The sequence below is a fragment of the Ambystoma mexicanum genome, chromosome 2p, assembly GCF_040938575.1.
Source record: "Ambystoma mexicanum isolate Mex_15411 chromosome 2p, UKY_AmexF1_1, whole genome shotgun sequence".
NCBI classification, from domain to species: domain Eukaryota; kingdom Metazoa; phylum Chordata; class Amphibia; order Caudata; family Ambystomatidae; genus Ambystoma; species Ambystoma mexicanum.
In genome coordinates this window covers 628086501-628113660 of record NC_090923.1, presented here as the reverse complement: position 1 = coordinate 628113660, position 27160 = coordinate 628086501, and the positions used below count along the sequence as shown (strand labels likewise).

Genomic DNA, 27160 nt, shown 5'->3' with positions numbered 1-27160 from the left:
AGTCAAGAGGAGCCAGCATTTTGTTTAGGAAAGGTTTGTAATAATGGATGGGGAGGGTCGGATGATTTGTCTCGACATCCAATGTAGTGGCAAGAAAGTCGCGTTGGGGTGTATTTATGGCCCGTGCTAACCGGCCAAGTTGTTCTTTGATGGCATATCTCGATTACTCAGTGAAGTGCATGGGGAGATTTTTATTTTAGGGGGGATGTTAACTGTGTTCGTGATTACAAAATTGATCGGACCAGTCAGTGTAGGTACACAAATTTTGGTGTATGTAAGGAGTTTGATTTATTTATTTATTTTTTTACACAGAAGTTCAGCTTGGATGATGTTTGGAGGGAACTTAATTCGTCTTCAAGAGAATATACATTTTATTCTCCAGTGCATGATACATTTTCTAGAATAGATTATGTTTTAGTTACTGATAGATTGTTGGATAAAACAGTTGATGTGAATATTAGGGCAAGAGATCTCGGACCATGCTCCTGTGGACTTACATGTGGTCATGGATAAGGAGGTTCCCACATTTATGAGGTGGCGTCTTAAAGTGGGGGTTCTGGATGACGGGGGGGGGGGTTCAGAAAAGCATTCAGACATTAATGGAGAGGTATTTCAGGGAGAATGAGGGGTCGGCAGACTTTAGGGTGGTGTGGGATGTTTTAAGGCTGTAGCGAGAGGGGAATTTATAAATTAGCATGTATGTGAATTGAAATCAATGGAGGATGGACTATCGAATTTGCAACAGAAATATGCAGTCAGGTAGGGTTAAGGATAGATTGGCGATGTTACAAGCTCACAAGTTGTTGGCAGGTAAGGCAGACTTGTTAGCAGAGAAGGCCTTTTCTATATGAAACAAACATTTTGGGAGTATGGAGATAGGAGTGGGAAACTACTTGCTAGTAGATTGAATGGAATGACGGAGAAACCGTTTGTTCACAGTATTGTGAATGAACATGGGGATGTGGTGGTGAAAAATATTGATATTTGTCAATGTGTTAAGGGATTTTATGAGAAATTGTATTCAGAAGATGCGTTTCCCTCAGGTAAAATTGGAGGATTTCTTTGTGAATTTACATATTTCTAAGTTGACATTGGAAGAAAGCGGGGAATTGGAAATTGAAATGGAGGTGGATGAGGTTTTGCGGGCTATTGAGCAGCTTGGGGTAGTTAAGTCTCCAGGAATGGATGGTATTTTTGTGGAGTTCTACAGGAAATGTAAAACTTATTTAGCTACTATTTTGTGTAGGTTGTTTAATATGTTTGTGTGTGAAGGTGATGTGTGTCAATCGATGTGTCAGGCAATGTTTACCTTGATAACGAAAGAGGGGGAAGGATTGTAAGACTTGTAGTAATGATAGGCCCATTTCATTGCTGAATGTGGATGTGAAGATATATGTGAAGGTTATGGCGAATAGGTTGGAAACATGTATAGGGAAATGGATTCATTAATCTCAAGTGGGGTTTATGAAAAACAGGTTTGGGTATGATAACATAAGAACTTTGGTTGACAATGAGTTTGCAGCAGAAATAATTATTGGATACAGCATTGGTTTTTATGATAGGGTGAGTTGGAGGTACTTTAAGTTTGCAATGGAAAGGATGGTGTTTGGGAATAGGTTTCTGGGGATAATCAGTTGTCTTCAGGGTGGTACTGGGGCAAGGATTGGGGTGAATGTGTTGTCTGAGGCCTTTGAGCTGACTCGGGGGACGAGACAGGGATGCCCTTTATCGCCCTACTTGTTCAATCTCGCTTTGGAGCCATTATTGGCATATATTCGTGGGGAACGGGGTATTGGATGTCTAAAATTTGGTCAAATTGAAGTTAAAGTTCTTTCATATGCAGATGACAAGTGGTGGTTCTTACGAATCTTGAACGGGGTAGTGTAGTTCTAAAAAGTATCTTTGATAAAGTAGGTAAGTTATCGGGGCATAAGATTAACTGGGATAAAACAGAGGCGTTTCCGATTGCTAGGACTTGTGTACGGGGTTATTTTATGGATTGCAATTGTAGATGGACTGAGTCTCATGTGAAGTATTTGGGTGTTTACCTGACTAGGGATGTTAAAAGAAATGATGGAATTCAATGTGGAGAAGGTAATAGCTACTTTGAGGAAGGATATTAGGAGATGGGAGCGCTTACCAATGGGGATCTGGGCAAAAAAAATCAAAAAATCAATGCACTCAAGATGACTCTTTTACCAAAAGGTACTTTATGTCGTGCAGTCTTTACCTTTGACATTTTTGAAGATGCTAGCTAGTACTGATCAGGTTTTTTCAAAACTCTGTGGGGATGCATAGCACTAAATGCAGAGGTTTTGGATACCCTGACTTGGAGCATTACTATAAAGGGTTTCTTTTGAAAAAGGCAGTGCACTATATTTCATTGGGGAGTGGGCCGGAACCCTTTTGGGTGCTAATCGAAAGGTGTAAAATGAATGGTTTTCAGATGAATGCCATTACTTCAATGGGGAAACTACCTGGGAGACATAGAAAGCTACCGACTGTTACTGTAACTAGGGAAATTTTGATATGGTGATTCAGTATTTTTCAGGGGAATATGTATCTCCATTACGGAGCCTCTATTTGGCTTAATCCGAGCTTGCAAATTGCCAATAAGCCTTTATACTGGAGGAGTTGGGTCTCTAAAGGAATTTTGTGCATCAGGGATATGGTACGGGATGGTCATATATTAACATTCGAGGAGTTGCAAAGGACGTTTCATTTAGCCAGGAGGGAAAGGAGTAGATTTGACACGTTGAAAGCACTATTGAGTGAGAGGTTGGCAGGAGTCGTCATCGGGTATTAAGATTCTCATGTCGTCGCCACGGATGGTAAGCACTTATATTAACTTGATGCCAGTATGTTCTGCGGTTGCTGATTCTGGGAAGAAAGTGCTGGAGAAGTGGAAACAGGAATTGGAATGTGAAATTACAGAGAAAGTGGGAAAATATGTGGGGTGTGGGATATAGGATTAAGTTAAATCTCAAATTGCGATTAATTCACTTGAAAACATTGGGACATCTGTATTGGACTCCGTTACAAATGTGTAAATTAGGACTAGCTGATTTGTGTTGGGGATGTGGGAAGGAGAAAGGGACACCGATTCATATGTTGTGGTATTGGTTTTGGACTTCTGGGTGGGAATATTGGATAGACTGGATGCGATTTTGTCCATAAGCATTCCGAGGATGCCTATGCAGGTGTTGCTTTTGTCAGGAAAGGGACGATGCGCAGTTGCTCGTAGATATGGGCAGTGGATTGATAAAGTGCTTGAAATTGCGGTAAAGCAAGTGTTGGTGTGGAAAAACCTAGAGTGGAGAATTGGATTAATGATATATTAATTTTATCGGACTTTCAGCGGGTGATGTTTTTGAGGCAGTGCAAAGATGGATATCTAGCTCTTTGGGCACCATTTAATGATTTGTATGGTGGATGAGTATCTGAGGATTAGTTACTTTTATAGGGCTCAATGAACTGGTAATGTGCATGAGCGTTGATTGAGGATTCCCCACCCCCGTTTTGTTCAATATGTGGGGTGTCTGTGTTGGAGTTTTATGTACAAGAACATTATGATTAGGTATTTATGCATAGGAAAAAGTAGGAGTTGTTTCAGTTATCTAAGATATTATAGTGTTTCTTCAAGCTTTGGATTACTTTGTTTATTTACCTATGTAAAACAGATTGATGTGTCATTTATTCCGTTAAACTTTTGGTAATGTATTATTTGAACTTCTTGAAAATAAATATTGAAAAAAAAAGTCTTAGTGCTGCTTGTCCCACCTGCGAATCAGACCTAGAATGAGTGTCTGGGCAATAGTGTTTTGTAAAAGGTGTGTACAGAACTTCAGGATGACGTTTTGCAAATGGACTCTAGGGGAATATTTGCAATGAATGCTATAGAAGCCCCCATGCCTTGAGTAGAGTGTGCTCTAGGCTTGAAGGGCAGTTCTCTCTTAGCAAGAGAGAAACAGTGTGAAGCATTTGACAATCCACCTTGAGATAGTAGATTTCTCTTTCTTAGTGGTCGAGTTCTTGCCATATAGAACATGACTGCCCTGCGTACATCCAGTGTGTGAAGGCTTCTTTCTCCCATGCTGGAGGGGTTCTGAAAGACCATTGGTAGTTCTATGGACTGGTCCACATGGAACCTTGAAATTAATTTAGGCGCAAACCTAGGGTGAGTGCGCAGAACCACCTTGTCTCTGAACTCTAAGGGGTCTAGAACCGAGAGGGTCTGTAGTTCACTGACTCTCCTTATGGAAGTAATAGCTATTAAAAAAGGCAGTCTTGTAGGTGAGATCCTTAAGACTTGCTTTAAGCATGGGCTCGAACGGAGACCCCATAAGTCTAGTCAACACCACATTTATGTCCCATCCGGGAGCCGGGTTAGAAATGGGAGGGCAAATTCTCTATACTCTTGCCATGAAAGCCTTAATCACTTATTTTCCACCATGACTGCTAGAGAGCATTCTCAGAAATGTGCCAATTCCCTCTACCTTAGAGACCCCGAGCAACTTGCTGCATTTTGAGGACTTAATATATATTTTTTTTTAACCTGGAGAGAGTGAGACCCTTTTCCCACTCTTGTATTTTAATGTGCTTTCTGAACTCTGTTTCCTTTGGTTGTGGAGTCTGACAAACACCATAGGCATCTTTTACATTGTGGCACGCAGCACCTTTAGTGCAGTGACTCAGGGAAGTATTAACTTCCCCCAAGTTTTAAATACCTTCTCTGGAATAAACTTGTTTCCCAGAGCAGTAAAGTGAAATTGACTTTACATTTGTAACTTTCTAGACCCAGCACACACTATCTCACAATAGGGTGCTAGAGGGGTTACCCAGTATCCCCTTTTGTCTAGCTTCTCATGTAACATTTTTATGTTACCCTTTCCTCACTGAATGGCGGGTGGCAGTGGTTTTGTTTTTACTACCGTGGTGTGCATTTACTGCAGGCTGCGTTCGCAGCTGCAGTAAAGCACCCAAGGTCACCATTTCTTTGTGGAAAGCTCCTTTGAGATTTACCCTGCACGCCAAACTAGGTTTGGTCCCTTTGTTCATTTTTCCTTTGGTGGGATTAACAAGTGAAGCCTGCCTTTGGCCCCAGGGTGTCTGGGGTAGGCAGGGAGTGAGGGAGGAGCCTCCCTGTGCCTAATCTCCTAGGAGACCCAAATACACTCTGATTGGCCGGTTGACTGTCCGGCAAATACATCCACCCTGCTGGGTGACTGACCGATAGACTGGAATGGAGAGAACTGAATAAAAGGAATCTTTTGGCTTGGAAGGCAGTCTCAACCACTGGACGAAGGAACAGACGAAATTTAAGAGGATGCCTGCTGCAACTTGTGGACCGTTGGTTTGCCCGGTGAAGCCCTGCTGCTGTGCTGAAACGCCACGATCGGATCGACAGAGAAACCCATGCAAGCACAACTTCTCCCCTTGAGTTGGTGGTACCAATCAACTCCAAAGCCAGCCACCTGGACATCCTTCTCAGAGCTGGTTGAATTTCCAAAGGAAGATCCTCCGGAATACCAGGAACCAGGACTGACCGAGCCTGAGTGCGGGACCTCAGAAGGAAGGAAAGCCCATCTCGACAGCCAGGAACCACGGTGTTGCTATTTGCGGTAGACGCAAGGAGCTGAAACACTGAACAGTCACTGATTTGAAGATTGCCGGTTGCGAGCAGTGACTGTCCCATTGCAGTGCAGGAGTCCCCAGAAGCACTCTGTCTTGTCCCCACGACTGAGGCCCAGGAACAGTGAGATCTGCAGAGCTGCTCAGGAACAGAAGTCATCTGCTGCACCTTTTTTTTCTTCAATACAAAGGTACTGTAAAATGTCTGAGAGAACTTCTTGCTGTAGAGTTGCTGGCATCTTCTACCACTCAAGTCTAACGGCTTGTGAACCTACATTTGTTTCTTCTTTTCTCCAAAGACTTCTAAAACACTGTGCAAATACTTTTCTACCTCCCCTGTCAGAGTTGCTTCATCTTAGTATTTGACTGCTTAAGAAAATGCGTGGTCTCTTGTTTGTTCTAATAACCTTTTCTTTGTACTTACTTCTGACCGTATTCTAAATGCAAACAGTAAGATATGAATGCCTTCAGCACCCTAGCTATTGAAATCTCCAGAGGGTGTAGGTTGTGTCTGTGGTTTCAAAATAGGGATTGCCTTACTGCCACAGGTTCTTCAGGCTAAATATAATGGAACAACAAAAATGAACCTGGGCGAAATGAGATCAGAACATCTGTACACAGTTAAACAATACCAGGTCTTGTCGAAAAATATATATGACAATGCATTACTTACCGTAAAAGCATTTCTGATGGTTGTATCTGCTTAGATTCACATGCTGTGCATACGTCCGACATCCAGTGGTCACTGCGGAATATTGCATTTTGTTTTTCGTAGTCGAAAAGGGGACGCCGACAAGGCGTGTCTGTAACACTATCCCTATAGTGACGTGCGTTGTACCCACAATCCCTCACGCGTCGAGGTCCCTCTGTTTGTATTTTTTCTGCCCTGAAGGAGCCTTCTATACGTGAGTGAGTACAGAAAAGAGAGAGATGTAGAAGATGTCTATGTTCCTTCCATCTGAGCGGGGAGGAAGGGTGGGCGCATGTGAATCTAAGCAGATACAACCATCAGAAATGCTTTTACGGTAAGTAATGCATGGTCTTCTGATGTTTGTTAATCTGCTTAGAATCACATGCTGTGCATAGAGTAGCGATCAGTACCCGGAGTTGGCGGTGGGTTATGAGAAGGAACAGTAGAGAAAAGATGTCTTAATACTGCCTGTCCCACCTGGGAGTCAGATCTAGAGTGCATCTAGACAGTAGTGTTTTGTAAAGGTGTGCACAGAACTCCAGGTTGCCGCTTTGCAGATGGACTCAAGGGGAATATTTGCAATGAATGCTATGGATGCCCCAGTGCCTCGAGTAGAATGTGCTCTTGGCTTGAAGGGTAACAGAGTGATGCATTGAACAATCCATCTAGATATAGTGGACTTTGATACTGCATCTCCTCCTCTTCCTGCTGCCACCGAGACAAAGAACTGATTAGTCTCTCAGTGGTCTGGTTCTTTCCATGTAGAACATGACAGCTCTGCGCACATCAAGTGTATGCAGACTTTTTCCTCCCGAATTGGAAGGGTTTTGAAAGAACGTTGGTAGTTCTATTGACTGGTTTACATGGAATTTTGAGATGAATTTCGGTGCAAACCTTGGGTGCGTGCGTAGAACCACTTTATCTTTGTGAACTGCTACAAAGGGGTCTAAAACAGAGCCTGTAGTTCACTTACTCTCCTAATGGAGGTGATAGCTATTAGGAAAGCGGTCTTAAGAGTGAGGTCTTTAAGAGTTGCTTTGTGCATGGGTTCAAAGGGTGAGCCCATGAGTCTGGTAAGTACCACATTCAGGTCCCAGCCGGGAGCTGGGTTTGCCATCGGAGGGTGTATTCTCTTTACTCCCTCCATGAAGGCTTTGATAACTGGGACTTTCCACCACGACACTTTAAGCTGGGAAGTGGTGTATGCAGAAAGTGCTGCTAGGTGGACTTTAATGGAATTGAACACTAGACCTGAGTCCAGTAAATGGGTCAGGTACAGGACAATGTGCGTGGGGGAGCAGTCAACTGGGTCGATGCTTCTTCCTCTACACCAGATGACAAATCTCTTCCATTTGCTAGAATAACAGTGACGAGTGTTAGGCTTTCTAGCCTCCCTGAGGATGTCCATGCATCTCTGCGGGAGTTCTAAGTGTCCAAATTCTATGATCTCAGGAGCCAGGCTGCTAAGTTCATGGTCTGAGGGCATGGATGCAGTGTCCTGCCCTTGTCCTGTGACAGCATGTTGTGTGAGCAGGGAAGTTTCACTGGGGGAGATAGGGACATCTCCATCAGGTGAGCGAACCATGGCTGCCGGGCCCACATAGGGGCCACTAGTATCATGGTAACTTGTTCCTGGTGCATCGTGTGCACAATCTTGTTGAGAAGGGGAGTCGGGGGGGAAAGGCGTAAGCAAATTTCCCTGACCATGGAATCGATAGACCGTTCCCCTTGGATTGGTTCTGGGGGTACCTGGAGGCGTAATCTTGGCATTGTGAGTTCTCCAGAGTTGCGAACAGGTCTATTTCTGGGAATCCCCATTGTGTGAAGACGTCGAAGATGATGTCTTCGTGCAACTGCCATTCGTACTCTGAGGGCAGAGGGAAGTCTCTGCTCAGTTCGTCTGCTAGCAGATTGAGTTCCCCTGGTACATGTTGCGACAGTAGGAATATGTTGTGTTTGAGAGCCCACTTCCAGATATTCTGGGCCAGCTTGGACAGTCCTGGAGAGTGGGTGCCCCCTTGCTTGTTGAGGTAGTACATGGCTGTGGTGCTGTCCTTAAGGACCATCACTGCCTTCCCTTGTAGGTGTTCCTGGAAAGCTTTTAGTGCCTTGAACAAGGCCAGTAGCTCCAGTAGGTTTATGTGCATGGATGCTACGCTCGAAGTCCACACTCAGTGAGCAGTCTGATGGGATAGGTGAGCCCCCCATCCTGTGAGGGATGCGTCTGTGGTTAGAGTGGCTTCCACTGCGGGTGTGGCAAAGGGTTTCCCTCTTACCAGGTTTTCCTTTGTCCACCACCGTAGCGAGAGAACCAAGGCCTGCGAGACCACCACTAGATCGTCCCATTGTCCGCTGGCCTGACACCACTGGCTGTTGAGCCACTCTTGCATTGGGCATTGCGCAGGCGTGCGTGAGGTACCAAATAAATACATGACGCCATCATTCCTAGCAAGCGCATCGCTTTGCGCACCGTCACCTCCCGACCTGCCACATATTGGGGGGGGGGGTGGGGGGGGATCTGAAACAGCATGTTTTGGACCCTCTCGGAGGGGAAGATGAGGCCGTCCTTTGTTTGAATTAGAGCCCCTAAGAATTGTTTGACTTGGATTTCTTCTCGTTGATGGAGAAGCCCAGTTGGAACAAAAGGTCTACAGTCTTTTGGGTGTTTGAGAAGCATGTCTCGTAAGAATCCCCTGTTATGAGCCAGTCGTCGAGGTAAGGGTATACTGGGATGGATAACCTGCGCAGGTGGGCCGCTGCCACTGCCAGTACTTTCGTGAATACCCTTGGTGCAGATGCTATGCCGAAGGGTAGCACTCTGAACTGGTAGTGTTTGCCCTCCATCATGAACCCGAGGTATTTTCTGTGCGCTGGCAACATTAAAATATGAAAGTATGCATCTTTCATGTCCAGTGTTGTCATGTAATCTCCCTGTGATAGCAGTGGGATTGCTTCCTGTAATGTCACCATACGAAACTTTTGGGGTTTGACAAACTTGTTCGCTGGGCGCAGATCTAATACAGGGCGCATGGCTAGATCCTTTTTGGGTACAAGGAAGTACACTGAATAAATACCTTCCGTTACCTGAGAGAGGCACAACCTCTATAGCTCCTTTTTCCAGTAGCTGGTCCACTTCTTGGAGAAGGATGGCGAGGTGTTCTGGTGTCATGCGTCGTCCCCTCGGGGGTCTGTATGTTGGGGAACTGTTGAACTCTATACAGTAGCCACGGGCTACGGTGGATAGTACCCAGCGGTCTGATATTCCCTCCCATGCTGGAAGAAAGGATGTTAGCCGGCCCCCGACCGGCGATGCATGGGAGGGGACCCAAATCTTTGCGTCACTTGGTGTTGTTGGTGGGTTGGGAGCCTCTAGGGGTGGAACCCCGGCCTCTCCCCTTGCCACGGCGTTGACCTCTCTGATTGTACTGGCCACTATTACTTTGGTAGTTGGCAGAATATTGAAGTTGTTGATTCTGTTGCTGGCTTTGGCCACGAAAAGAACGCTTGTTGCCAAATCCACGCCTGTTAGGGGGCTTGGAGATTTGGTCCAAGGTCTTTATGGTAACAAATTTTTATCGCATTTTCCAGTGCGTCATCCACTGCCTTTCCAAAGAGGTTAGACTCTTCAATAGGCTTGTTAATGAGCGCCGCTTGCGTTTCCGCCTTAAACCCAGAATTGCGAAGCCAGACGTGGCGCTTCAGCAGAATTCCCTGTACCAAAGAGCGGCCAGCTGTTTCCGCTGCATCGATGGTATTCTTAACGATGCATTGGTTAACCAGAGACCCTTCATTAACTGTAGCCAGCAATCTAGTTTTTAGGGGTTCAGGAACTTCCTTGATGTCTTGCTTAAGCTTTCCCCATTGCGCATCAGCATAGCTTGCCAGCAATGTGTTATTATTGGCAATTCTAGTTGAGAACGCTGCCGAGGTGGTAATTCTTTTGGCTAGGGCATAAAGATTTTCCCCTCTTTATCCAGGGTTGCCTCAATGGTAGACAGTGGAACCCCAGCCCTTTTCCTAGTGTTAGTCACTACTAAGGAGTCCGGGATTGAGTGACCTTTAATATATAGTGGGTCTGATTGAGAGGGTGAGAACAATTTTTCGATTCTTGGATTAACCCCTCTTACTAGTGCAGGGGTGGGCAGTGAAGGGTTGATTCGTCTCTTAACAGAGGCGAGTATTGGAATTGTCTGGCTGGTTTTTCTTTGATAATCCTCTCCACGAAATCTGTGTGTGGGGTGACCTCCCCAGTTTCGACCTCAAAATGTGCTGCTGCTTTCCTCAGCAGCGCATTAAAGGTGGGCTGGTCGTCAACAGGCGAAGGGTACCGGACTGGTGTGGTTTGAGGAGACCTGATGTCTATAATGTCTGGCTCTGTAGACCCTGATGGTGACTGCCAGGGATTTGGGTCACCCTCACCCGGGTCTTCTTCGTACCCTTCCTCACTTATGTTAGAGTCCTCGTGGAAGCCTTCTCCCTCTTGTTGGTTTTCATCATTAAAGAACTCCTCCTGGAAGTGAGTGTCCTCTTCGGTGAGGTCGTAAGAGTTCATATCCTCCTGAAAGGGGTTATAGAACAACTTTGGGTATTTAGCCCTTGGACTTTCTAGGAGTACCTCCCTAGGTCTTTTAGGTGTCCTATTTTCTGGAATGGCCATGAATCTGTCTAACTTGTCCATACAGGACTGGAACTTCAAGGTCCACTGAGGTAGGCCAGAGCGGTCTGGGAGTGAAAAAGAAGTCTCTTCTCCTTGTATTTGTCTAGATCTGTCCCATAGCGTAGAAGATAAGGTGCCTTTGCCTTCTGAGAAGTGTTCTGGCAGGCTAGGGCTTTCAGTCGACGGCGGGAGCTGTCCCAGCCTACTTTCCGGCGCCTTTGGCGTTCCTTTGGCCATGTGCGCGGTTTTCAGCGTGTCACTTGATGTCCGTCTCTGGCCGTCCTTAGAAGATATACGCGCAAGGCTTTCGGCGATCATTCTGTCTGCCGAGGGATCGCTCGCCGTCGCGCTAGGTACCGTCGAGTCTTTACTGGCCACGTGCGCGCTAGGTACCGTCGAGTCTTTACTGGCCACGTGCGCACTCTTACGAGGCACGTCGCCGCCTGGGGGTTTGGGGTTAGCGCCCTTATTTCCAGAGTGCCCGGTCGCCTGTCGCGGGAGCGGGGAGGGCTGTCGACCCTTGCAGTCGGTGGAAGACACCGGTGGGCCCGGCGCCTCTGTTGGCGCTCTGGCTGCCTTCGACGAATGCGTGCCGTGGGGTATGTGTTTGAGATTTCTTGTGTGCGTCCTTGTCGCCGGGGTGTTCATCCCCATAAACTGGGCGTGAGCCGGGCTTGTCGGGGCCGGGGACGGATGACGAGGAGCGCGAACGCTCCCTCGAGAGGTCTACAACCGTGTAATCACTGTCCTCGTCACATTCGGCGGCAGCAGGCGAGGAATCTGACCTAGACATGGCGTAGGCCGCCCACCTTTTAACCTTCCGGTCCTTTATCGTTTTGGGCTTAAGTAACTTACAGGCCGCACAGCCGTCCTTGTGATCAAGGGTCAAGCAACGGTTGCACCGTTTGCGCTTGTCCTTCCAGGTATATTTGCCTTTGCAAAGTGGGCAAAACCTAAAGGGTGTCCTCTCCATAGCTGAGAGCAAGAAGTGTGATTACGACCTCGAAAGAGAGGGAGGGGAAAGAGAAAGGCATTCTCTGAGAGAAAAGAAAAGACCACACAACCCCACTCTCCCTACTGTGTAAGGCCGGCAAGGCCAGGCCACGTGTTCGGCGACGCAGAAGGATCTCCTCCGCTCGTCCTTCCGTCGAAGATCTTGCTCGGCGGAGAGACAGCTTGCAGCTTCGTCGAGGGAGGGATCTATATGTTAGATAATAATAATAAACGACCAAGGGCCGAAGAAATTATTTCGCAATGTCTCTCGAGGAGCTCCGCATAGAGGCGACCAATAACTGGGTGGAAAAAACAATCTGAGGGACCTCGACGTGTGAGGGATTGTGGGTACAACGCACGTCACTATAGGGATAGTGTTAAAGACACGCCTTGTTGTCGTCCCCTTTTCGACTACGAAAAACAAAATGCAATACTCTGCAGTGACCACTGGATGTCGGACTATGCACAGCATGTGATTCTAAGCAGATAAACATCAGAAATTAAATTACTTAAATGATCGGAGTTAAGAGATAACTAGGCAATAAATAAAAGCACAACATGTAAAGGATAAAAATATGGCACAGTATAATCAATATAGTTCAGCAAAGATTAAGAGACTGAGCATACCTATGTATATATGTGGTTTTAGGTCTGTATACACCCAGATGAATCAAATGTTGGTAGGCTCCACTCCAGCTAACCTGCCAATCTGCACTCCGTCAAATGCGACGGTAAAGCTTTAGGAGAGATACTAGGTAGGTATCTGTCCTAGGATATAGAAACTAATCTCTAAGGAGGATCCAAAGTGTCCCCAGCAGCACTGCCCATAAGGAGCTGTGTGCTGCAATAGTAAAATACAGATGCCGTAAAGAGGTATGGAATAAAGTACATAGTACAGGTAAAACACAACACTGAGTTCCAAAAGATAGCCCATGAAAATGAATAAATGAGTGGAAAAAGGCTCCACTTATTCAGGATTTCAGAAAAATAGCTTAGGGGGAGGGAAGATCGCACTTGGAGGGGATGAAGCATAACAATGATAAATCACTGTCAGCAACTAGGTATCAAGTCTGCCAGTTTGGCACCAGTGTCGAGAAGTTATAGCCTCTGTTTTCAGGTGCATAGAAATAATATTTTTGCCAATGGAGTATTATGTATTTTGTTAATGCAGAATTGCAACTAGTTAACAGTTCAAAGATCTGAAACCAAACTGGCCTTACCACAGTTGAAGCAAGCTGTACAAATGCAAAGCCTCGATTCTGTTGCGTCTGCTTGTCCTTGATAAGCCGAATGTTACCCACAGCAAGTGTAGCATATGGAGAAAGTGCAGTCATGATGGATTCCACTACTGTGTGAGGTGCAATGTTTCGAAGTATGATCGCTGCAAGAAAAAAATAATATTTAAGCACTTTAAGGCAGTTTTGATACCACCCTCTGCTAAGGTCACTACAATCATTGACCTTAATTGAGACGAACACCTAAAAACAAAGGTAATCCAAACCTCTAAGGAACAAGTTACTTACCTATAACTATTTTCTGCAGCATGGGTCTGCAATGGATTCACACGCTCATAAATATTTTCACTCAAGCCGGTAATCCTTGGTAAAAGAAAACCAGTTTCACTCACTTACAGACTGCATTTCTCCTCTAAACTAATCACTGTCCTCTGGGTCTTAGTGTCCCCATCCAATGACAGTCATCTCCCTAAGCCCATCCTCTGGCAGCCATCTTCAGATTTGGTAAGCACGTAAAGTTGCAGAGGGGTCAAAGGTAGGGTTTGCATGTGAATCCATGCCAGACCCATGCTGGAGATGGATAGTTACAGGAAATTAACTTGTACCTTTTCCAGCATGGGGTCTGGCAAGGATTCACATGCTCATGAATAACGAATATATAGAAGTACAACATTACACAACCACAGGTTGTGGCAAGGCTCAACAGAAGCAATTAACTCTTACCTCTGGAACAGACTCACCTCAGAATTACCTCAAGCGAAACGGTTGCGTAGCATTGCTTGGCTGACTCTGTACTCCTCCCTGGAATCCCTGTCGACGAAGTAGAACTTTGTGAAGGTATGCGTGGACCTCCACGCAGCTGCCCTTCAGATGTCCAGCAGTGGCACACCAGACAGAACGCAATCCGCGCAGCAATCACTCTGGTGGAATGGTCTCGGGCAGCGGTCGATTCGTCAACCGATGACTGTGCGTGATGCAGCCGAGAGCCACCTTGAGATGGTAGCCTTTGACAAGGCCTTCCCGTGGTTCACAGGACCAAAGTTCACAAACAGTTGAGGTCTTACACACAGGTCACAGGCAACACCAAAGCTCGTTTAGGTGGAATTCCGATGGAACCTTGGGCATGAAAGATGGGTGCGTCCGCACACCACCCTCGACTCGTGGAAGAAATTGCTGTTTCCAGGCTGGGGCCTGGATCTCGCCCACTCTCCTGACAGAGGTGAAAGCCACAAGGAAAGCAGTTTTCCACGCAAGGAACGAGAGGGGCCTGATGCATAGACTCGAAGGGGGCCCCCCCATGACTTTCGGCAGCACCACGTTGAGCTCCCACACCAGGGCAGGAGCCTTCACCAGCGGGAAAGATTGAAACAGTCCTTTGAGGAACTCAACTAGTCAATGAGATCAAATAAAGATCTTCCTGGAGACCTGGTGGAGCGGGAGATAGCCACCAGATGTACCTTGATGGAGGTGTGCGCCAGTCCAGCCTTGGCCAAGGATAGCAAGTACTTAAGGATATGCAGGGCCGTGACCATCAAAGGGATCATCGTCTACAACTGGCACTACATAGCGAAACCCTTCCACGTGATAGTAGCACTTCAAAGTCGACTGTTATGCAAGATTGTATGCAGTACCCTATGGGTGCACTACAACAAGCCTGACCTGGCAACAGGAACCCAACCTTTGGTATAAGTCTGTACTACACAGGTTGGTAGCGTGTTGAGCAGCCAGGCGTATCTCAAGAGGAGTCCATGTGAGCTGTAGGGGAGTTACAAAGATTCACAGTGGCAAGTATGACATGCACTACACACCGTAATAGCATTTGATGATTGCATCTGCTTAGATTCACATGCTGTGCATATGGTCCGACATCCAGTGGTAACCGCAGAGTATTGCATCTCGCCTTTTGGGGACCGAAAGGGGACATCAGCATAGGCGGGTCTGGTAACACTATTCCCATCATGATGTGTAGTGTACCCAAAATCCCTCACGCACGGAGGTCCCTCTGATTGTATTTTTTCTGCCATGAGGGAGCCCAAGGCTATTGTGAGTGAGCACATGAATGGAGAAAGTAGTAAGGCATCCATGTTCCTTCCACCCCGAGCGGGGAGGCAGGGAGGGCGGGCGCATGTGAATCTAAGCAGTTACAATCATCAGAAATGCCATTACAGTGAGTAATGCATGTCTTCTGATACTTGTTAATCTGCTTAGAATCATATGCTGTGCATAGACTAGCGAGCAGTACCCGGAGTTGGAGGTGGGTTATGAGAAGGAACAGTAGAGAAAAGATGTCTTAATACTGCTTGTCCCACCTGAGTGTCAGATCTAGGAGGAGTGCCTAGGCAATGGAGTTCTGTACACACCTTGACAAAACACTAAGTTACGGTTTTGCAAATGGACTCTAGGGGAACATTTGCAATGAATGCTATGGAAGCCCAAGTGCCCCGAGTAGAGTGTGCTCTAGGCTTGAAGGGCAGTTCTCTCTTAGCAAGAGAGAAATAGTGCGATGCATTTGACAATCCACCTTGAGATAGCTGATTTAGAGACCGGATCCCCTTCTCTGCCAGCAGCCACTGAAACAAAAATGGTTTTGTTTTCCTCAGTGGTTTCGTTCTTTCCAGGTAGAACATGACAGCCCTGTGCACATCTAGTGTGTGTAGGCTTCTTTCAGCCATGCTAGTGGGAATCTGGAAGAACGTGGGTAGTTTGATCGAATAGTTCACATGGAACTACGAGATGAATTTAGGCGCCAATCTGGTATCAGTGCGCAGAACTCCTTATCCCTGTGGACTGTGACAAAGGGGTCTACAACAGAAAGGGCCTGTCGTTCCCAAACCCTTCTAAAAGAAGGGATAGCCACCAAGAAGGCCGTCTTGTAAGTAAGGTCTTTTAGGCTTGCTTTATGCATTGGCTCAAAGGGAGATCCCATGAACCTGGTTAAAACCACGTTTAGATCCCATCCAGGAGCTGGGTGAGAAATGGTGGGGTGGATTCTCTTAACCCCTTCCATAGAGGCCTTAATAACCAGTATTTTCCACCATGACACCTTCTGTTGTGACGTGGTGTATTCTGAGAGAGCAGCAAGATGAACCTTTAGGGAATTAAAGGCCAGTCCTGCGTCTAACAAATGGGTTAGGTATTGCGTGGGTGAGCAATCAATGGGATGGACGCCCTTTGTATTACACCATATGACAAATCGTTTCCACTTACTGGAATGGCAATAGCAGGTGTCACGTTTCTTAGGTTCCCTGAGAATGTCCATACATCTCGGAGGGAGCTGAAGGTGTCCAAACTATGACCTCAGAAGCCAGGCTGCTAAGTTCAGAGTTTGAGGGCATGGGTGTAGGGTCTCCCCTCTGTCCTGAGACAACCTGTTGTATGGGCAGGGTAGTTTTACTGGTGGGGGAGAGGGACATTTCCATGAAACGAGCGAACCAGAGTTGGCAGGCCCACACAGGGGCTACCAATATCATGGTGACTGATTCTCGGTGCATCTTGTTGAGTAGGGGAGTCTGGGGGGTGTAGGAGTGGGGGGGTGGGCATAGATAAATTTCCCTGACCATGTTATCCAGAGTCCGATCCCCTTGGAGTGGTTCTGGGAGTATCTGGGTGCATAGTCTTGGCACTGGGCTGTTCTGAGTTGCGAACAGGTCGATCTCTGGGAAGCCCCATTCTGCGAAGACGTTGAAGACGATGTCTTCGTGCAGACGCCATTCGTATTCTACGGGCAGTGGGAAATCTCTGCTGAGCATGTCTGCCAGAAGATGGAGTTCCCCTGGAACATGTTGGGACAACAGAAACATCTTGTGTTTGAGAGCCCACATCCAAATGTTTTGGGACAGCTTGGATAGCCCTGGAGAGTGTGTGACCCTTGTTTGTTTAGGTAATACATGGCTGTGGGGCTGTGTCAGAACTAGAACTGCCTTCCCTTATAGTTGAGTCTGAAATGCTTTTAGTGCCTTGAACACTGCTAATAGCTCTAGCAGATTTATATGGTTGGATGCTACTTGTGAGGACCACACTCCATGCGCTGTCTGCTGAAGCAGGTGAGGGGCCCCCCCCCCCCCCCCACCACGTGAGAGATGAGTGTCGTGAGTGGCTTCCAGTGCAGGGGTGGTGAAGGACTTCCCTTCAAGAGGTTTTCCCTCGACCACCACTGTAGAGAGGGAACGAGGGCTGGAGAGACAACTACCAGATCTTCCCATGGTCCGCTGGCCTGACACCACTGGCTGTTGAGCCATTCTTGCATGGGACGCATGCGCAGCTGCACGTGGGGAACCAAGTATACGCATGATGCCATCATACCTAGCAGCCGCATGGCCTTGCATACTGTCACCTCCCAAATGGCAACATATTGAGGGATCTGAAAAAGCATGCTCTGAACCCTCTGGTTGGTAGGGAAGACTAGGCTGTCCTTCGTCCGGAGTAGAGCCCCCAGAAATTGTTTTACATGACTGGGGACTAGACTGGACTTCTTGTTGATCGAGAATCCCAGACTGAAGGTCTACGGTCTTCTAGGTTTTGAAAAAGCATGTGTCGTAAGAGTTTCCTGTTACAAGCCAGTCGTTGAGGTAAGGGTAAACCGGGACAGATTCCCACAGCACAGTCTGCGCAGGTGTGCTACCACTACTACCAGAACCTTTGTAAACACCCTTGGTGCCGAGGCAATGCCAAAGGGGAGCACCTTGAATTGGTAATGCCTGTCCTCTATCATGAAGCTTGGATATTTCCTGTGCGCTGGCAACATTGAAATATGGAAGTATGCATCTTTCGTGTCCAATGTTGCCATGTGGTCCTCCTGTTTCAACAGTAGGATCACTTCCTGTAGCGTTACCATACAAAACTTGAGGTTTCATAAATTAGTTCGCTGGGCGCAGGTCTAGAACAGGGCGCATGGTGAGGTCCTTTTCGGTTCAAGGAAGTATACTGAATAAATACCCTTATTTACCTGAAGAATAGGGACGGCTTCTATGACATCCTTTCCCAGAAGCGCTTGCACCTCTTGATTCAGGATCTGCAGATAGTCTGGCGAGAGGCGTCATGAACGTGGCGGTCTGAACTGTGGCGGTCGAGCGAATTCCACGCAGTATCCGTGGGCAATCGTCTTTGAGCCACTGGTCTGAAGTTATACCCTCCTATGCTGTGAGGCAAGATGTTAAACGCACCCCCCCCCCCCCCCCGACTGGGGTGACATGGGAGGGGACCTGGATTTGTTGGTCATTTCTGACCAGAGGCTGCGGCCCCTCTGGGGTTGGGGCCTCTGCTGTGTCGTTGACCCCCTAGGTGGGTAGTTGGCAGGGCTTCCGGATGTTTGTCCAGAGTTCCAGTTTCCTGGGGTGGTGGGGGGGGGTGGACTTTTCTGCGTTATTTATTGTAAGTACAAAGAGTCTCATGCTCTTTCTTGGTCGTCTCAAGAGCTTAGTCGACCACTTTAGAGATTGGTCTCTATGGGTTTGTTAATAAGAACAGCCTGTGTTTCAGGCTTGAATACCGAGTTGCGGAGCCGGCCAGGGACCTGCCTGCCGTCTCAGCAGTGTCCAGAGAGTTTAATTATATTCTGATTTACCTGCCTGCCCTCGGCCACGATGGTGAGAAGTCTGGACCCAAAGGGTTCAGGAACCTCCTGGAGATCATCTTGTACAAGGTTCCATTGTGTGTCTGCATAACTGGCAAGCAGCAAGGGGTTATTCGCTATGCATGTGGTGTATGCAGTTGCAGAGGTAACATGTTTACCTACGGTGTACAACCTTTTAGGTTCCTTATCCGGAGGTGCCTCCCCCGTAGCAAGGGGTACCCCTGCCCGTTTCTGGGTGGCATGACTACCTAGGAGTCAGGGGTGGCATGGCCTTTAATATATTGAGGGTCCTAGGACATGGCCAAAATATGTTTCTCCACTCTTAGATTCACTGCCCGGGTCTGAGCTGCGTGACCAGGGAGGGGGGCCAACCTTCATTTAACAGAGTTCAGCAGATGAATGGCTTGGTTTGAGGGGGAGAATGTCCTCCACAAAATCTTGTTTGGGTACTACCTCCTGGGTGATCTGAAAGTGCTCTGCTGCCTTCTTCAAGATGGCATTGAAAGCCATTTGATTGTCTACAGGCGAGGCCTGGCGGGCCGGAGTGGTGGGAGGGGAATCCAGGCATAGGACATCAGTGTCCTGATCTTGCAAAGGGAGCGTCCAATTCTCCGTCTACACTTGCTGGGTTTCCTCCTAGTTGTCCATGGCATCCGCCTGGTCATCAGGGTGGTCTTGCAGGAAGGAAGGGTCATCTTCCTCGTCATAGATGTCTTGGTAAGTGTCCATCTGGACCACATCTTCATGGTGGACCTAAGCCGAAGGTGTAGTCAAGATTTTCCTGGAAATGTGAAGCGGACACCAAGACGGTCTTCACAAGATCTCTTAGGGGAAGGATGCTCTGAACGCGAGACAATCCTTTCTAGACAGTCCATGCATCCTTCAAACTTTTCCCTGGTCCACTTTGATGAACCAGAAGGGGCAAAAGGAGGAAAAACTTTGTTTTCCTCTCATTGGCATAGACATTTGTCCCCAAGATTGTTGAACAGAGCCTCCCGGTTGTCCTCATAGGTTTTGTGAGTACTGGGGCGCCATGGCGTGTCTTTAGACCTGTCTGTGGCACGCTCCATTCGTTTCGACGGTATCTTAGACGTCAGCCCAACTGCCGAAGTAATCCTCACGTTACTGTCCTCAATCTTCGCCGAATCGGCGTGAGTCAACGGGTCAGCGGTAGATTTACCGCCTACCGCAGTGTCAGAGGGCCTAGCCGTAGATTTTGCGCCTGTGGAAAGGCTAGGAGACCTAGAGGTAGGTTTCAGGCGTACCGGGGCCTTGGGGAACGCCAGAGAGCCGGATGATCACGCTTCAGCGTGTAAACCCGATTTAGAGGTAGCGCCCTAATTTTTGGAGTGCCCAGTCGCAAGACGCTGCTGCGGATGCGGGGAAAGGTGTTGATCTACCAGATCAGAGGAAATTTTGGCAGTCCTGTTGGCGCCTTCACCTTTTTTGACGGAACCATTGAAATCGGTGATGGGGATGTGTGCTTAGTGTGTGGTTTCTGTACGCCCTTGTCGCCAGGTGTTGTCCCCGAAGCGAGACTTGCGTCAGGCCTAAAGGGGTTGGGGACGGGCGCGGCGGACCGAAAAGCGTCCGCCTCAAGGTCGATGGCCATCAGTGCCCCAGTCACTTTCGGCGGGTGTGGCGGTGGGGGAAGAGGGTTCAGCCCGCGACATACCGTACGCGGCCCACCACTTTACACGGCGCTCCTTATGCCAAAGGAGCTTACAAGCCGCACACCACTTCTCGTTGTCTAGAGGTAGACAAGAATGACACGTTCTGTGCTAGTCTTTCCACGGGAACCTGACACTACACTTAGAGCAGAACCTAAATGGTTTCCTTTCCATAGTAAAAAGGTATAGACAAAGATGACCAGACCTAGAGGGCAAAGAGGGGGGAAAGAGGAGAGACAGAACGAAAGATATGGCCCGGCCCCACTGACCTCACTCTCCCTACTTGTAAGCCGGCCAGAGGGCCCAGCCACGTGGATGGCTCAGCCGCCGGATCTTAGGCGCCGAAATCCACTGCTGTCAAAACTGCCCGCAGTTTTCCAAGTTGCTTGAATCATCAAAGTGACAAGGGGAAATCACAGACAAAGTCGGTATAAAGATAAACAATGTCTTTTATGAAGAGGTCCGCTATAGGGCTACCAGTTATCTGGGTGGAAAAAAACAATCTGAGGGACCTCGGCGCGCGAGGGATTTTGGGTACACTACACGTCGCAATAGCAATAGTGTTAGACACGCCTAGGCCGACGCCCCCTTTCGGTCCCCAAAAGACAAGATGCAATACTCTGCGGTTACCACTGGATGTCGGACCATATGCACAGTATGTGATTCTAAGCAGATTAACAAGCATCAGAATCAAATAAACTCTTACACACAATGTTTCTTGATTAAATTATTAATGTATTTAACAGTCAGTTAGAGTAAGCCTTCTTCAGAAGGGAGCAATATAAAGCAACACACAAGTACATTTCAAAAATACACAGTCTCCTAAACTAGAAAATACCCTTTTGGGATGGCCCACAGACACTACCTACACCCTCAGGTGACTTCAATAGTTAGGGTGCGGGGGACATTAATATACATCACTGTTGCATTTAGAATCAGACCCCGGATTAGGTCAAAGGAAAAGGTTATTAGAACAAAATATGAGATCACAAATATTCTGACACAGGTAAATATGCTTGTTAACCCCCAATGCAAAGTAGTTAACCCCTTTTTAGAAGGAAGACAACAAATAAGTGGAGTTATTCAGGGAGCCAGGCCAGCCAATTTTAACAAAAGTCAAGGTGAACTGAAGCACTTCTTGCAGTGAAGTAAAAGTCTTGCACTATGTTTTAGAAGTCTTTGTAAATTAAGAAGAAATCAAAGTAGGGCCACAAGCTGATTAGGCTTGTGAGGTAAAGAAGCTGTTGGCAACTTTACAGATGCAACCAAGACTTGTCTCCAACGAAGACAAGTGCGGTTACATGACAAGAGGTAAGTTCTCAGACTGTGAAGTACCTTTAGGTTGAAGAAAAGTGAAGCAGGTGACTTCTGTTCCTGTGCAGCTCTGCAGATCCTGGTGTTACTGGGCTTCAGTCATGGGGACAAGAGGGAGGACATCTGGGGACTCCTGCACTGCAATGGGATGGTCACCGACTGCAACCGGCAATCTTAAAACAAGTGACACTTCGGTGTTTCAGCTCCTCTTGTATACCGCAAAAAGCAACACCATGGTTCCTGGCTGTTGGGATGGGCTTTCCTTGCTTCTGGGGTCCAACACTCTGTTGAGGTGGCTCAGGCTCAGCCAGTCCTGCATCCTGGAAGTCCGGAGGATCTTCCTGGAACTCTTGGCCAGCTTAAAAGCAACGCACACGAACTGGTGTTCGTCTCCCTGGTTACTCTGTTCCAGCAGCAACTGCACTGGAATTTCAACCAGCTCAGAGCGGATGTCAAGGTGGCTTACTTTGGAGTTGATTGGTCCCACCAACTCAAAGGGAGAAGTCGTCCTTGCAGGGATTCTCTGACAATACGAATCTGGAGTTTCAGCACAGCAGTAGGGCTTCACCTGGCAAACCAAAGGTCCAGGAGTTGCAGCAGGTGCTCTTCCAAGTTCTACTTCAGATTCCTTCGTCCAGTGGTCGACTACCTTCCAAGCCAAAAAGCCTCGCCTTTTATGCAGGTTTCTCCCATTCATTCCAGCCTAGACGCCAGTAACCCAGCCGGGTGGCTGTCCTTTCCGGACAGCCAGCCAATTACCTAAGATTGCATTCCCGTCTCCTAGGAGATTAAGCACAGGGGGTTTCGGGCACCTCCCTCGCTTCCTGCCCCTGCCAGACACCCTGGAGTCAGAGGCAGGCTTCACTCATGAATCCCCGCCAAAGGCAAAATGAACTAAGGGACCAAACCTGGTTTGGCGCAGAGAGTAAATCTCAACAAGGACCTTTCCCAAAGGAAATGGCGAAAGAAAAGACCAGTGCCATTTTGACAAAAATGCCACCCTTGGGTGCTTTACTGCAGCTGCGAATGTAGCCCGTGCTATTGCCCCCCCTCCCAGTAGTTGAAAATAAACCACTGCCACCAGCCATTCATCGAGGAAAGGGTAACACATTTTACATGAGAAGCTAGACAAAGGAGATACTAAGAGGATACCAAGTATCCCCTCCAGCACCCTATTGTAAGATAGGGTGTGCTGGGTCTAGAAAGCTACAAATGTAAGTAAAATCAATTTCACTTTACTGCTCTTGGAAACAGTAGTTTATCCAAGAGAAGGTATTTAAACTTTGGGAAATCTGAAAGACTTCCCTGTGCCACTGCACTGAACCTACAGTGTGACAATGTGAAAGATGATGCTTATTGAGTTTGTCAGACTCCACAACCATAAGAAACAGCGTTCATAAATCACATTAAAATGCATGAGAGAGTGGGGAAAAAAGGTCTCACTCTGCTGGATTTTGTGGACTTGAATTTTTAACCAGTAAAGTTCCTGGGGTCTCCAAGGTAGAGAGTAATCGGCACATTTCTGAGAATTCTCCCCACCTACAGTTAGCCGGCAACTAATCCTCCAAACTCTAGGGCTGCAGCAGGAGCCAAGCCCTCCGGTTCAGCGATCCCAGGTTGTGATGTAGGATTGCGCCTCTTCCTCTGGTGAGGAGATGCACAACTACAGGCAGCTTGACCAGAGGCGACGCCGACAGGTTGAGAAAGTCTGGGTACCAAATCTACCTCTGTCACACCGGGGCAAGGAATATCCTGCATCAGCACTGTTTTGAGTGTGCCAATGACTCCTAGCAGGAGAGGCAAACAGAGGAAACACTTACAGATACAGGTTTACCCATGGGAAGGATAACGTGTCCCCTCCCCAGGCACCTTGGTTGGTGGAACCAGCTGGCAAACTTCTAGCATTCCCAAACGTCGAAAACAGATCGTCAATTGGGGCAGGCTTCTGATCGAAGATGTTGTCCACCTGGCCCTGCCGACGTTCCCACTCGTGGCAGGAGCGCAGTTACCTGCTGAGGGAGTCTGCGATGGTGTTCTCAACTCCAGCCAAGTTAAGAGGAACGAGGAATATCTCTTGTCCAACGGCCTAGTGCCACAAGTCCTGCGCCTCTTTGGGGAGTGCCAAAGAGGCGCAGGAGTGCCCCCCCCCCCCCCTATTTCCTGATGCAGAACATAGTCATGGTGTCCGTGAAGGTCCTCACCACTTTGCCCTTCAGAGACAGAAAGAACGACTCGAGGGCCCAGACACTGCCTGTAGCTCCAGGATATTGATGTGAAGATCCTTCTCTTCCGGCAGCCAAAGACCTCGGGCATGCAGACATCCAGTGTGGGCTCCCCAGCCTTCCAGGGAAGAGTCAGTGGTGACCATTTTGTGATATGGAAGGTTTTGAAACCATATGCCCCGGGGGACGTGGAGTGGATGCCCCACCACCTCATCACCGTACGGAACGCCTCGTTGAGCAGGATCTGGTCTGCAAAGCTGCCAGACACCTGTATCCAGCGAGCGTCCACGAACTCCTGAAGGGGTAGCATCAGCAACCTGCAGAGCTGCATGGGGTAGATTCAAGCCAACATGCTGAGCAGCAACTTGATTGCTCGCACCGTGTCAGTATTCATTGACAACTATCGTTGCAACGCTAAGCAGGAGACCATATTGAGTCTGGCTCCTAGGAACAGAGCGTTCTGCAATGGTGTCAAGCAGGACTTTGGATAATTGATTGAGAACCCAAGATCCGTCAGGATCTGGACAGTTGTCTCCCTGATCCCCCGACGGCCAACTCTCGCGATATGAACCAGATGAGCCAGTCGTTGAGTTAGGGGTACAAGAGTATCCCCAGTCGATGTGGATGACCACCGGTGCCAGGCACTTTGTAAACACCCTGGGGGCCAACTTCAAGCCGAAAGGAAGGGCCTTGAACGCTTGACAAAGTGAAGTCAATTTCACTCCACGGTTCTGGGAAACCGTAGATGATCCCAGAGAAGGCATTTAAACCTTGGGAAATCTAAGATACTTCCGTGTGTCGCTGCACTGAAGGTGCTTTGGGACATGATTGTAAAAGATGAAGCCTTTTGAGTTGGTTAGACTCCATAACCAAAAGGAAACGCACAGAAAAGACGAATTGAAAAGTTCAAAGTCCCAAAGTTTAGCAAAAGAGCTGGAGGGCTCTAAGGTGGAGGAACTGGAACATTTATGAGATTTCTCCCTAACACAAGCTTATACCAAAGGTTGGGTTGCCTATACCTGTAGTCATAGTTGTTTGTAGTGTTACCAGAGGGTACTGCATTCAAACTTTGCCTAAAGCGGAGGAGCGTCTCTGTACCAGCCTTTATGGCCTGCAGGGACTCGACCTTCCCAAAAAGATTACCTCCGAATGGCATGTCCAGTACCCTCGTCTGGACCTCTTGGCGGAAATTCGTGGCCTTCAGCCAGCATTGACAAAGGCAGATGCTGCACCCCCCACTGACCCATCTGCCGGAACCCTGGGTCGGCAGTGTCCACTGCCACTGATGGCATGATCCAACGCAACACCTCCCTCCTGGAAGAGGGCGATCGCCTCCATCCTCTTATCGTTGGGGAGAGACTCCAGAATCAGGACCAGCTTGTAGCACAGCTCCCTGCCGTACCTGGCCAGGATCGCCACAGTGTTGCCCGTCTTGATGGTGGACGCCGTGGTGTAAATGACCTTCCTTCCTATGTTGTCCTTCCTCCCCTCGCTGTCCGGAGGGAATGAGGACGGGTTAGCCGACCGCTTCCTCACAGCCACCGAATCAACTGAATGTGGTGATGGTTGCGACCTCAGGCATCTGGGCACCGATCCTGGTACTTCTCCAGCCTATCCGCTTGGCGTAAAGTGGAACACGTAAATTATATGGTGGGGTAGGCCGGGAGGGGCTATGAGGAATACGTGGGAGGAGCAGCCAATCGAAAGAACATTACAAGGGGTAATTAACTTTTTCTTCAAATGGATTGTGTCCTCCCACGTATTCCTTCTCTTATGATAGATTCCCAAAGCAGTAATAATTTGGAGGTGGGAGCACCAATTAAATGTAGATCAAATCATGGACTGAATGAAGGAGCGCTTTTGCAAATGGTCTTCCCCGACTGGAAGATGAATCCAAGCAGTCATTTCTTACGAAGGTATGGCTAGACGACCAAGTGGCCGCTGAACAAATATTTATTGTAACACCTCTGATGAGCAGCAGAGGTTGCCATGCCCCTTATGGAATGTGTCCTTGCAGCGGATACTTACCCGCCAATCTGTAGCATTCGCCAGCAGCCACGATGATCCAACTGATATGGTTTGTTTTTAGTACCCACAAGACCCAACTTGGGACCAGTAGAACCAATTAATAATTGAGCCACTGGGCAAAAATGTGCCATTCCGGATACATAAAAAAAGAGCCCTTTTTGAGTCCAGTCTATGCAATTGCCCCTCTTTTCCTGGATAAGGCGGTGGACAGAAAGTTGGTACAGTAATTTCTTGTTAATGTTAAATGACATTTGTACCGTGTACTATCACCACCGGAGTGGTCCCTGGTGCCTTGGCAGCTCTGAAAGAGGGGAAAGGGAGGGCGAGTTAGTGGGAGGAAGCTTGACAAGTGCAAGAGAGCAGTGATGTGCCGTTGGCAGCCTCAGCCAGGTAGGTCCGTTGATTGGGCCTGGGGTGTTTGCGGCCGGTAGTCCTTATGTACTTTTGTGCGAGTGTGTGTTTTTGTTTTGTTGTTGCAATGTAGTGAAGTTTGTGCGGTTTGTTGTGCTGTAGGTTTGGGGTTGTGTTTGGTTTGGAGTTTGAGAGGTGTAAGAGAGGGAGAAATTGTTAGTGGATTGGTTAGTTGGCATTTCTGTCTCGAAGCGAGGTGCTGGGTTTGTGTAATCACCCTAGGTGGGGTGTGGGGGCATTTCTGCGTCTGTCCTGATCTGGGCTTGTCCGGTATTCACACTGTCCTGTTCATATCTGACCTCCCCTTCCATCAACTTGCTTCATAAACATGAACCTTACCTGCCATCCTTTTCTACTCATACAGCTGTTGTACCTGCTAAAGTCCACAACTCAGTGTGCCGATTGCTAACATATAGAGACTCTATAACAGTGTGGAGCTTGGTAGCAATTATGGGTGAATGAGGAAGTTGGTTAGAGTTGGTTGGGGTTGTTGATTCTGTCTCGATGGGACGCGCTTGCGTTTTATTTGACTTGGCGTTGCACGTCTAGTTGAGGTGAGAGTTTTAGTCGGTTCTGGGTGTTGTCAGTGTCCTCCCCAGTTTAGTCATTTTTCTTTCCATGGTTTCGGTTTTCAGTTTGTGTCGTGGTGTTGAAAAGCCAGGTTTTTAGTAATTTCCTGAATTTTAGGTGATCTTTGGTGTTTTATTTCTTTTGGGATGATGTTCCAGGTTTTTGC

The 27160-nt window shown here is 47.8% G+C and overlaps 1 protein-coding gene across 2 annotated transcripts in view; it reads right to left on the bottom strand.

Moving 5' to 3' along the window:
* The window catches only part of RBM5 (RNA binding motif protein 5), a 621154-nt gene that overhangs the window by 263107 nt on the left and 330887 nt on the right, over positions 1–27160 (bottom strand). For both annotated transcript variants that reach the window (XM_069644151.1, XM_069644150.1), the window contains exon 11: positions 13193–13353. In XM_069644151.1, coding sequence (XP_069500252.1) covers positions 13193–13353 — 161 coding nt within the window. The remainder of the gene's footprint in view (positions 1–13192; positions 13354–27160) is intronic.